This window comes from Natrix helvetica, assembly GCF_964273705.1.
Source record: "Natrix helvetica genome assembly, chromosome: 5".
In the NCBI taxonomy this organism is placed as follows: Eukaryota; Metazoa; Chordata; class Lepidosauria; order Squamata; family Natricidae; genus Natrix; species Natrix helvetica.
Genome location: NC_138551.1, coordinates 84,346,900 through 84,359,755, shown reverse-complemented (window position 1 = coordinate 84,359,755; position 12,856 = coordinate 84,346,900). Strand labels below are relative to the sequence as shown.

The 12,856-nt window shown below is 40.3% G+C and overlaps 1 protein-coding gene across 5 annotated transcripts in view; it reads left to right on the top strand.

Moving 5' to 3' along the window:
• FAM149B1 (family with sequence similarity 149 member B1) overlaps positions 1 to 12,856 on the top strand; it is a 22,475-nt gene extending 9,619 nt beyond the window's left edge. Inside the window, exons 7-15 of one of the 5 annotated variants that reach the window (XM_081956190.1) lie at positions 12 to 199; positions 1,131 to 1,237; positions 3,479 to 3,591; positions 6,902 to 7,126; positions 7,463 to 7,580; positions 8,631 to 8,756; positions 9,872 to 9,953; positions 10,476 to 10,607; positions 11,712 to 12,856. In XM_081956190.1, coding sequence (XP_081812316.1) covers positions 12 to 199; positions 1,131 to 1,237; positions 3,479 to 3,591; positions 6,902 to 7,126; positions 7,463 to 7,580; positions 8,631 to 8,756; positions 9,872 to 9,953; positions 10,476 to 10,607; positions 11,712 to 11,782 — 1,162 coding nt within the window. In that variant the 3' untranslated portion in view covers positions 11,783 to 12,856. Of the gene's footprint in view, positions 1 to 11; positions 200 to 1,103; positions 1,238 to 3,478; positions 3,592 to 6,901; positions 7,127 to 7,462; positions 7,581 to 8,630; positions 8,757 to 9,871; positions 9,954 to 10,475; positions 10,608 to 11,652 lie in introns of all 5 variants that reach the window. The other 4 variants (XM_081956189.1, XM_081956187.1, XM_081956186.1 and 1 more) reach the window with 4 other exon arrangements.

Below are 12,856 nucleotides of genomic sequence, written 5' to 3'. Positions count from 1 at the left end.
TTTTTTCAAAGGGAAGAAGAATTGCACGAATGGAAAATGGGACTTTCACCAGCCAGACGGAAATTAGGGTTTCCTCCAATCTCACCGTCGTGCTGCATGAGAGATGCGGTTCTTTCCTTCGTATTTGATGATGTGTGGAGCGAAGTCTTGGGCTACATGGAGCAGTTGATCTGCAGACATTGGGAAGGTTCATCCTCAGGTTTGTTTTTAGGCTGTCTGTATAATGCAGAGGTGACCAAGCTTGGCAACTTGAAGACTTGTGGACTTCCAAGTCCCCGAATTCCTAAACCAGTATAGCTGACTGGGGAATTCTGGGAGTTGAAGTCCACAAATCTTCAAGTTGCCAAACTTGGACACCGCTGGTAAAATGGATGTCTCTTCTAAAAACTCTTTTCCCAAAAACAATTTTAATATAGCATTAGTAAATTATGTGCTTTTGTAATGTGTCATGGACCTGATAGTTTGAGTAAATCGTGTCTCTTGATAGTGTTCACACAGGTGTTAAAATAGCATTGGGCTTTTTGATGCTATATTTGGAGCTTTGTCTCCTACTAATGCTTAGTATTACTGTAAGGTTTTAGGCTATGCTTGACAAATTAATTGTATTTATATTCTGTTCTTCTAAATTTTTATTATTGGACTAGAACTGTGTGCGTATTTTCCTTTGAAGATGTTTCTGCTCACAAGGCAGGGTAGCATTTGTTTGGGAGTTGAAAGAAAACACAGATTCAATTTAGTGCACATGCTTAAAATATGAGGAACAACTCTTCAGATCTTGTTATTTCGTTTCACAAGCAGCTCTGTGCGTGCAGCTTCTCCTAATAGTGGGCTTTGAAAAAAAATGATAAAAATAGTTACTGCATGAATGATCCCTAATCAAATTTAGCAAGAATACTGTGCTACATTTAATTTCTTTAATCTGTTGATGCTTGTTCAATTATCAAGTATTAAATAAATGTTCAAGTGTTAACCAAGTATTGCTGTAGCTCTTTAAGCAATTATGAGAGAAATCAGGCTGTAGGTTTTTTTAAATATCTGAAAAACTTGCTTATAAGGATTTCGGACAAATAATGCCTCTTGTTATTTGTTTGGGATATTGGTAGATAATGGGAAGAATGTCATTTCTGTAGAAGCAAACCGGACAGATTCCGGGAGTCCTTTTATGCAGTTTGAACCTTTGCCTTTGGTATTACCTCGGATGCCACAAACCAAGATGCCCACTATCTCTTCAAATCTGGTAAGTTTAACAATTGATAAATTGTCCTTCCAAAATGGTTTTTTTTTTGTTGGTCATATGTTATCACACCTTTTAGAAGTCTTTTCTTCGTGCTGCAAATGTTCGTATATTTTGAGATTGGAGTTGGAACATAAGCATTCATTTCTTTGAAAATACTGTGTGAGGTTTTGATTAAGCATAGAAGATGTTAATGTTGATTCTACTCAGCTTAATGGAGATCAGAAAGGAATGTGATTTCTTTACTTTAAACTTAAATGAGTTAATATAGAAGGAGAATAGAATAGAATATAATTCTTTATTAGCCAAGTGTCATTGGACACACAAGGAATTTGTCTTTGGTGCATATGCTCTCAAATACATAAAAAGACAAGATACATTCGTCAAGAATCATCAGGTACAACATTTAATGATAGTCATAGGGTACAAATAAGCAATCAGAAAACAATATCAATATAAATTGTAAGGATACAAGAAACAAAGTTACAGTCCTGCAGTCATAAGTGGGAGAAGATGGCTGATAGGAACGATGAGAAGACTAATAGTAATATTCTTTGAGTTTTTAAAATATATTCCGATTCTCATTGTGCATACTGTGCAAGTGAGGTACATTCTGTAACAATACTGTATTAGTGGTTCAGTCTGTTTCATGTTTTAATTCAGTTTCTTTCCTTTTTTCTTCCTTTCATTTTCTATATAATCCTCTTGTATAACTTATCATATGTATGGTACTTAAAAGGCAGATCCAGCCAGTCCCAGTTGCTCCTCCGATGCCCATTGCTTGGGAATGGGTTGACAGTACTTACAAAGAGTAGAATTTAACAGTGTTGTTATGAATATTTACTTACAAAGGTGGCACAAAAAAATGTCAGAGTTTGTTGTAGGAAAAATCAAATCCAGAAAGCACACACGGATAACTGATTCAGCTGGATTCATTAACTTCTTTATATACATAATAACAGGTGAATAAATGTACAATACCAATAGTAGATTCTTTCTTTTTTTATAAAAGGTTTTTTATTTTTTATTTTCAAAACAAACACAACACATCCTTCTTTACATACTGTAGAAAGTGTATCAGTTGATTACAAAAAGGCTTACGTGCATCTCTTCCACAGTCAACAAACATAATTCATATTAACTCAAGTATTTTAACTCAGATATTTATACATGTTACCATCATCATACCTCCATTTTCATTTGACTATAATTGTTTAAACGTCCTTCATCATAAAATATACCAAGATTTAATACATAACCACATACTGGCATTTCATTTATTATTTCTAAAATCCTCCAATAACACTGAATCCTTATGTCCTATTCTAGCTAAACAGCCATAATATTTAATAAAGTTTTCTAATCCTTCTTTCCAAATCACTGTTTACAATTTACATCCCATTTCCTTATGTTGTACCCATATATATAATACAATAGTAGAGTTGGAAGGGACCTTGGAGGTCTTCTAGTCCAACCCCCTGCCTAGGCAGGAAACCCTATACCGTTTCAGACAAATAGCTATCCAACATCTTCTTAAAGACTTCCAGTGTTGGGGCATTCACAACTTCTGGAGGCAAGCTGTTCCACTAATTAATTGTTCTAACTGTCAGGAAATTTCTCCTCAGTTCTAAGTTGCTTCTCTCCTTGATTAGTTTCCACCCATTGTGCCTGAGATCAGCAAGACGTAGTCTTCATGTTCACCGTCTCTGCGGGACGGTTTAGGTCTGTTTGGACCACTCGGCGATAAAAGTATTGTTGCATCTCGTCACGACTTCGGCTCCTCCCCCTCTCCAATAGTAGATTCTTTCAACGTGGTAGAAGTTACAAGCAGAACAGAAACAGGAGAGAACAAGTTAGTTTCATCAGAGTTCAGAGCAGACAGAGTAGTTTCAGTTTTGATTCTCAGCACAGACCCAGATCTGTTTAAGCTCCCATTGGCTGACTTAGTTGCCATGCCTATTCATTGGCTGTTAATATGTCTCTCCCAGTCATGAATATTCTAACAAAAAAATGAGCTTAAAATTAGTCATTGATGTTACATGTGCTTAGTTGTGTCCAAAATTAAAGCATTTTCTCTCTTTGTGGCTTATTGCATAATAATTGGGAACATTTCCTTTACAATTACAGAAAATAACATTCTCTTCTCTTACCCTTTTTAATAGAAATGGCCATTGGGAATGGTCTATTGCAAATTAAATTGCTGCTGTTGTTTAATGACCTAATTTAATTTCTTCTAATCTACAGGTAAATGTTTCTCAAGGTGCAAATGCTGGCCCGCAACGTAATTTGAATGGCTTGATGGTAATTCATGGGATTCCCTTACATCCGAGAAACTTGCCCTTGATGGACAAAATACTGTAAGAATTTACAAAATTTATTGGTTCTGCGTATAGCTGGCTTTCTGATTATAGAGATGAATCGGAAGTATTCAAGGTTCAGTCTTGGTTCCGACAGATATTTTAGAGTTGACTTTTGAATATATATATTTTCTTTTGTAGCCTATGGAAACTACAGAATACTTCTACAAATAATTAGTCAAATAACTAGTTAAAACGTGTGTAACTTTAATGCCTTTTTTATATTCGATCATATTAAACCTGTAAGGATGTAAGTTGCTTGTAGTTTAAAAGCACAACTGATTACATTGTAGAATTAGGATCCTGAAATATAAATTAGATACTTATAACGGACAGGAGCTAAAATTTAGATACAAAAATAAAATTTTATAAGATGGCGTGAAGATAAATACCCCCTTGCTTTGGGCTTGGTTGCTGGTGGCTATATGGATGTGTCGGTACAATTTTCTTGGTGGAGAAGGGAGTTGGCAGGGTTGTCTTCTAGGATGTCATTTCTTGCTGATCTTCCCTCCAAACTCCAGCTATTGGTCTGATGTTGCTTAGCTTTAGGATCAGCCAAGATGAGACAGGTTTGAGGGGTCCTTGGGTGCTCTCTGAGCCTGCTTGTTTTCTTGCAGATTTTTCACTAGGTAACATACCGTATTTTCCGGAGTATAAGACGCACCTTCCCCCCCAAAAGAGGGTGAAAATCTGGGTGCGTCTTATACACTGAATACAGCATTTTTGGCCTCCCGAAACCCCGCCCCGCCCGTCCCGTTTTTCTTTTAAAAATGGATGCACAAAGGGTTTGGGAGGCCTGCAGAGTCCTCCTGGGGACTGGGGAGGGCAAAAATGAATGAAAAATGGGCCCATTTTTTCATATAAACGGTGCTGATTTTGCCCTTCCAAGCCCCCAGTAGCACTTTGCAGACCTTCCAAACTCTCTTTATGCTCTATTCATTGCAAAAAAATGGGCCCGTTTTCATGAAAACGGGCTTCTTTTGCTCATTTTTTAACCTCTCCAGCCACCAGGAGCACTGTACAGGCCTCCCACACCTTCTGCATGCCCCGTTTTTCACAAAAATGGGGCGTGCAGAGGGTTTGGGAGGTCTGCAGATTGCTCCTGAGGGCCGGGGAGGGCAAAAACCTTTTTTTTTTTTTATTTACCTCTTCAAAATCTTGGTGCATCTTATACTCTTATAGTCCGAAAAATATGGTAATCAGTGTTAGTAAGGAGTGCAGTTTTCTGCCAGTTTATGTTCTAGTGGCTTGCCTGTCAGTGTTGGTGGGGGCGACCTTAGAGATTCTTTGGTTGGTTGGTTGGTTGGTTTGCTGTTGACTCTTTGACAATTTCTTGATTGGGGAATTGTTTACTTGATCGTTGGTCATGTATTAACCTTGGAGTTAATCTATGCTGATCTGGGTGCTGATTGCTGGTGGCGAGATGGTTGAGTCTTTTTGTTCCTTTTTGGGCTGGGTGATAGTCTCTTTTGCACAGTTGTTGTTAATATTGACATAGACATTAACAACAAACAAACAAGCTCAGAGAGTACCAAGGACCCCTCATGTCAATCCTAAACTACACACATTCTTCTTCATCAGATACGCTTTGCTATTTGGTCTGTCATAGTACAGAAACCCTAAACGATGTATACTACCCTGTTTCTCTGAAAATAAGATCTCCCCGGATAATAAGTCCAATTGAGCTTTTCAGCGCATGCGCTAAAATAAGCCCTGCCCCAAAAATAAGCCCTGCCCAAAAATACTACAACACAGCAGCAGCCATGAGGTGACCACGCTTGCTGCCTCCTGCACCTCAAAAACAAGTGCTTATTTGGGGGGGTCGAAAGAAAATAAGACCGTCTTATTTTTGGGGAAATACAGTACCATTCAGTCTCACAAAGCCGAAAGTAGAAGATATGAGACATAATAAATAATAAGCTTATCTCAACATTATGAAAATGGGTATCCATTCAATTCTTGTAGATGTCCATTATGTCTTGGTGGAAATAATACTTTCCCCTTCCTGGCTAGGAACAGAGTGCTTTTTCTTAAGCAAACCTGTGGAACAAACTTCACAGTTGTTGGCTGTATAAACAATTTATAGGAACAGCTACCTATTTATCAATAAAATCCTTTTGTTTTTAAGTGTCTTATTTAATAGGGTTGTTCGATGACATGGCAGTTAAGCCAGAATAGTCTTTCATTAACATTATTTTTTTTAATACAGTCTTAGTTGGGAAAGGACCAATATTTGTCAGCCGTTTATATCTGTATGCTTTATGGCAACAGTCCTCAACCTTTGTGATTTGATGGCCCAGCTGGGGTGTGTATGTGAGGGGAAGTGGGCTGCGCGAATGGTGGGCTGGCGCGATGCACGCGGTTCATCTTGCACGAGTGGTGGGGCTGGCACGCACACAAGTTGAGCTGCATGCACACACACTCTGGCCAGGCTCTTACACAACCCAATTCTGAATAGACCACAATCCGGTAGTGGGCCTTGGCCTGGGGGGTTTGTTTGTTTATTGGATTTATATGCCGCCCTTCTCCCAAAGGACTCAGGGCGGCATACAACATTAAAAAAAACACATATTACAAAAGTTAAAAAGGAAATTAGAGTATCCAAAAACAAACCCAATTAATATTAACAATAACATTTTAAAAATTAGATTAAAATTAACAATTAAATCAATCATTTATTTTATTTTGTTCAGACCAGGCTGGCTTGCTGGAAAAGCCAACTTTTTAGGGTGCGTCGGAAGGACCGGAGGTCGGGGATTATGCGAAGCACTGGGGACAGCTCATTCCAGAGGGAAGGCGCTCCCACAGAGAAGGCTCTCCCCCTGGGAGTCGCTAGCCGACACTGTCTGGCCGACGGCACCCTGAGGAGGCCAACTCTGTGGGATCGCACTGAACAGTGGGAGGCTACTGGTGGCAGTAGGTGGTCTTGCAGGTACCCTGACCTAAGCCATAGAGTGCTTTAAAGGTCATAATTAGTACCTTGAATCGCACCCAGAAAACAACCAGCAACCAGTGCAGGCCGCCTAAAAGGGGTGTAACCTGGGAGCACCTAGGTACCCCCATGATAACCCGCGCGGCCGCATTCTGGTCCAGCTGAAGCCTCCGGGTGCTCTTCAAGGGCAGCCCCATGTAGAGAGCATTGCAGTAGTCCAGGCAAGGGTTGGTGGCCCCTGTTTATGGAGCAGTAAGATGAATCATTTGTAACGATATATTGTTTTCTTCCTATATCTAGACAATTTACCCAAATGCTGTAAAAGTGGATTGATGGTTCATTGCATTTTTGTGCCTTTTCTCCCTCTCTTGGTTTTAGAGACTATGATGAAAGAATGCTTATGAGACCAGGATCCAGTTCTATCTTGTCAACCAGAGTTCGGCCAAATCGTCCCCTTGAGCTCAGTGCATCTTCTGTGTCCTACTGTGCACAGTCAGCAAGGAGGCGTAATCCCCCACCACGTACTCTGCATCCTATCAATGCCAGCCTTTCTCGCTCAGGAACCCCACGACCCTTAGATGACGTCATCAGGGGAACTCGACTGTAGGTTGACATACAAGATGAACTGAATCCCTTCCTTCCACCATTATTTGTTGACTGATTTGGTAAATTCATAGAGCCACCTACCTTCACGTACATGACTCGGAGTGGCGTACAGAGTTATCAGACAACCAAATAGCCAAAACACCACCAACAATAATCAATAAAAGCTTTTAAAAATCATTTAAAAAAAGATATGGAACTAAAATATGTAGAAATTGGAAACGGTGTAGATGAACAAGAAAATATCAGGAAAAAAATGGGGAGGGGGAGAGGAAAGGGGTGTGTGTGAAATGAATGTAACTTGAGAGTTTGTAAGAACTGTCTTTTTTCTTCCAGCTCTGCTGCAAACGAGCAGCTGTCATCCACTTCTCCGATGCCATTAAGCAGAAATAATCTCCTGCCTCCTATTAGTACCATAGAAGGGACAGAACACGTAGTATCCCAAAAGCAAACGGTAAGTCAACTGCTTTTTTTTTAGTTTCCGGATGCCCCTGTAGATTATCCCCGATTTTAAAAAAAAAAAAAAGATGTAACATTTTCAAAATTATTTTTGAGTTTTAAATTAGAGGTTTTCATTACTGGCTTTCAGGCTAATTTATTTTCTACAAACACTCATTGAAATATGCTAAGGAAAACCTGAAATAATAGGATGTGTAATCAATGAGAGATGCTATAGGACAGTGACGGCTCACCTTTTTCTAAAGGCGTGTCAAAATTGTGTTCACGCGTGTTATCACACTCATGAGCCCAATCCACCTGCGCATGCACGTGCGCCCCCCCACCCACCTCAGGCTCCGGAGGCTTTCCTGAAGCCTGGGGAGGGCAGAAATCCCCCCCGCGGCCCTCCAGAAGGCGGAATGGGATCATTTCAGGAAAAGTTCTGGAACCTGGGGAGGGCGAAAAATGGGTCCAGCGGGCCAACCGGAAGTTTGTGCCATAGGTTCGCCATCACAGCTATATGATGTAGGTCAGGGGTGTCCAAACTTGGGAACTTGAAGACTTGTGGACTTCAACTCCCAGAATTCCCCAGCCAGCATGGCTGGCTGGGGAATTCTGGGAGTTGAAGTCCACAAGTCTTAAAGTTCCCAAGTTTGGACACCCCTGATGTAGGTGATCTAGAGACTGAACAATAATATTGCTCTTTCTTTGTGAATTAGGTGACGTTCAACTCAGCGGTCCCGTAAGGCTGATTGTTGTGGTTCACGACAACGCTTGTATTTCTTGTATTATGTGTACAGAACACCTCCAACTTTTCTCTTCTTGTAGAATTACAATATCTCTTAAATAAGGCTCCTAAACCTGTAGCCATCACTGAACCAAATCAAATTCTATATTTGGGGTTAAATCCAAACTTAGGGAATTGGGAGGAAAGCTGCACTAAATATTCCTATGCAACCCTCTCTTTAGCCAAGAGAGTTAGAACTTGCATATATTTGATGCTTTTCTCCAATGTTTTAAATAGCTCTTTTGAACATAAAACTATTTCTTTATCTTCATGTTGCAGAAATCCCGGGTAAATGTTAACCGTGCTCGAAGTGCGGTAGCAGATGATGTCAGCCATCAACCAGTTCATGAGAGATTTTTATTACCTGAGAGTTTTTCCAGGCCTAACACGTCGCACGCATTTTGGGTAAGGTGTAACAAAATTCCACTCGTACTAGAATATTACACAGAGTTCTTTCTTTTGGAAACCACTCAGGAAATTGGCAAGGTGTATAGATTGTTGGGACTCGGTGGCTAAGTGGCTAAGACGCTGAGCTTGTCGATCAGAAAGTTCGGTGGTTCGAATCCCTAGTGCCGTGTAATGGAGTGAGCTCCTGTTACTTGTCCCCAGCTTCTGTCAACCTAGCAATTCGAAAGCACGTAAAAAATGCAAGTAGAAAAGTTGGTGGGAAGGTAACAGCGTTCTGTGCGCCTTCGGCGTTTAGTCATGCCGGCCACATGATCACAGAGACATCTTTGGACAGCGCTGGCTCTTTGGCCTTGAAATGAAGATGAGCACTGCCCCCTAGAGTTGGAAACGACTAGCACATATGTGCAAGGGGAACCTTTACCTTTTAATATAGAAAGTAGGCCCCAAAGACCTTTTCTGGTTTTGCCTGAAACCAGAAAAACTGAAACAGAGATCTGAAGGGAGAATATGTGCAATTTAAAATTGAAGTATAGGCCGTCCTTGACCTATGACCACAATTGAGCCCAAAGTTTCTGTTGCTAAGTGAGACATTTTCCCTAGGTGAGTTTCGCCACATTCTATGACTTCTGTGCCCCAGCTGTTAAGTGAATCCAGCTTCCCCGTTGACTTTGCTTGTCAGAAGGTCTCAAAACGGTGATCACAGGATACTACAGCCGTCATAGATATGAGTCAGTTGCCAAGCACCTGAGTTTTGATCATGTGACCACTGGGGTGCTACAAAAGTCATAAGTGTGAAAAAAAACTGTCATGTAGGTCACTTTTTTCAGTTCCGTTGTAATTTTGAATGGTCACTAAATGAAGCGCTATAAGTCGAGGACTTGTATATCTCTGCATGCAACCTTAACAGGAAAGGTCCCGGATCAAGCAGAGAGATTTGTTTGCTTCCAAAGAAATACCAGTATGTGTTCCCTTCAGAGAGTAACCTGGAGATCGACTTTGCTCCATACTAGGTGCATTTAGGATGGTTTGGAACCATGAAAACTGTGCTGAATATTTTGGATTTATACGATTTGATCCAAGACCTGATGCAATAATTTTATTTGAACCTTTAGGCAGAATCGCAATATCGTCGTTCGTGCACTGTTATTGATTATGCTAATCAGCCACGAAATAATAAAGGATCTGCTGGTACAGGTACGTTTGTTAGGCCTGCAGCCATTATTTCTTTTGGATCTTTGACCTGCCACACTTTCTATTCTACTATGCATTTTCTATTGTTGGAAAATGAGAGGGAGGATTGCACGGAGTTAGATGTTATGTAGCCATAACAAAATTCTTCCTAGAAAGCCAAGGTCATCCTTTCTCTTTGCACCCCTGCACCTGGCCGGAACTGGATGGGTGGAAGCTGCCAGCATGGCAGTGGGAGATTGGACCATGTGATGGACTTGTGGGTGTGAGGAAGATCTTGAACTTTCAACTGGGTGGGAAAACCGGGAAGCCTTCAGATCCAGGTTTTCCCAGATGTGCCAACATGTCTCTCTTTAATAAATTGGAACTTTGAGCAATACTTTGCCTTGGACTCTGATTTACTTTTGGAAGTTATTTGGAACCCTATCAATGTTGATAATTGAACCCTTTTAAAAAATGACTGATTTAGAAATATAGAGCGAGCAACAGAAACCGACTTCAACACTGAAATCTTTTATTATTTTACAGATCCTGTCAACGTAGGTGTCATGGGTACCAGTTTAGGGATATCTAGCTCTTCCTATATTAATTCTTTCCACCACCAGCCTCTTGGTCATTTTCTTGATGAAGATGAGGAAGATAATGATCATCCCCCTCTGGGTAAGAAGTAAAGGAACCGATTTGAGAATGTACATCATCTGTTTGGTTGCAAGCCATAAAAAAAATTTGGCATCTTTTTTTTGCAATGTGTTTTGTCGTTTTTGCCTAAAGTTTTATTTCTTAAGCCGGAATAACATTCTAAATCTCGTTCAGGATACCCTCCAGGGTTTGTTCCCATTCAGTTTATTCAATCAAGTTTAACAAAAGAGGGGAGCCGCCAGATTGTGTCACAGTGATTTCAAAAAAGACAAATTGTAAACATCCTGCTGGGTTATGTTTTTTGCCACATTAAGAATAAAAACTACAGATAGATAGACTTGGCTCAGTCTCTGGAACCTTAATAACTGATACGATTCTTATCCAATCACAACTAGTTCTGGTTTTAATTCTTGATGCAATGCAACCGCGTAGTTTTGCAGAGAAACTTGGTTCACACAAGATATTCCTGTTGTGGCCTGTCCCTCCAGCAGCCAAATCAGAGGAGGTGGTGGCATGGGAGTCAGGGTCAGCATCAAGGCAACCTGAGAGCTCCGAGGGGGGAAGAGGGAATGGAGTTGGCAGAGAGAGAGAGACAGAGGAGGCGCCTGGGCCATCCGTCAGCCCTCAAATGAAGACTCAACAGCCCCCAGGTCTGGAGGTAGCTGATGAGGAAGAGGAACAGCTGGGTCCAGTGCCTGACGTGCGTATGCACAGAAGGCAGAGGAGAGCAGTGGAAATCCCTGGGCTGATCCTTGGGAAGGAACAGACGCTCCTGCTAGCAAAGCACCATGCTAGCTCTGGGGATAAAAGGCAGGGGGTGGAGATGAATAGATGTAGCAGACAACTATTCATCTTCTGACGGACTTGTTAGCCTGCATTGAGAGAGAAACATTTTGCCGGGGCTGCTGGCGCTTCTAATAAAGGAATGAGTTAACTTTAGAGGGTTTGTCGTGTTTGGGGAGCTGCGTCAGAACAGCGCCCTTGTGCCAAAGGTGCATGTTTGAAAAATGTACAACAGGCTTATTGTCTCGATGTCTTGCAGGCAATAATGATGTTTTTTTTACAGGTAACAAAGTAGACTGGAATTGTAAAGTTACTTTCAAGCCTTATTTCATTGTTGCTTAGTAGGTCTTCGGTTATATGGTTCTGTAGGAACTCACAGCCGAGCTGGATCACGAAATAAACAGGGATTGTAAGCCATCCATCTCCAAGAGGAGGGAGACTCTACTGAAGCTTTTAGAAGCAGTATTCAACGACAGCAATACCAAATCCGTTTACAGAAGAATTTGAATTTTTTTTCTTTAGAAAAGTCTTATTTTTGTATAACAACTGCCAAAGACTACGTGGCTGTGTGAGAATTTTGTGCCAGCAGAAACTGTCGCCCTCTTTTTTTGAGGGAGCACTAAAAGTTTGTGTCCTGAGGAACTCCGCTATCATGTTGTTGGTACGTTCCGTTACCAAAATATCTGGCTGAAGAATGCAGTGGCAATACTGGTTACGATTCAAAGGCTTGCTGGTTGCTGATACTTAATAGCAATATGTTTAGCAATATGATTTATAATGGTATTAAATTCAATTATTGTTTAGCCTGCACCTCCAGTAGTTTCCCTAAATGTTTAAACACGTGAAAGGTTGTCATTGCTAGTTCACATATTTGGAAAAAGTTGGTATTTGAAAGGTGACCAGGATTAAACACAGTATACAGTATATGAATTCATTTATGTATTTAAATGCAGGATGCCATTATTTCCCAATTAAATCCATACATGTTTAATCACTTTTCAACGATGCTAACTTTGGCTAAGATTGTAAAGCACGGCTTTAGTTGTGTATTCTTCAACTGTAGTCGGTCTATAATATCCTTTTTAAGTAAATGAAAAATTTTGATGAAAACTTTTAAGAAACTTTTCCACCAGGTACTTAGATTTAACAGTTTAGGGTTTTTTCGTTGGGAAGACAGAACACGTTCTACCTTTTGTAGGAGACCCGCACGGTGAAGTATTAAGTTAGAAATAGATAAAAACATAGCAAGCCTGAATATTTTGTTTAATGTTTAACATAATTTTAATATAATTCAACAAAGACTAACTAGTAAGATGAACTAGTAAATGCCAGCCATTAACTGCTGAAGCTATGTATACAATAAAGGTAACTTTGCATTTTCCCTTATCCTATGTGAGCGATGTAAAAGAAACAAGATAGAGAAAGGGTCTTATTAAGTTGTAAAATGGAGACTATTTTGTATGCAAATAAAAACATTTTCTAGACTA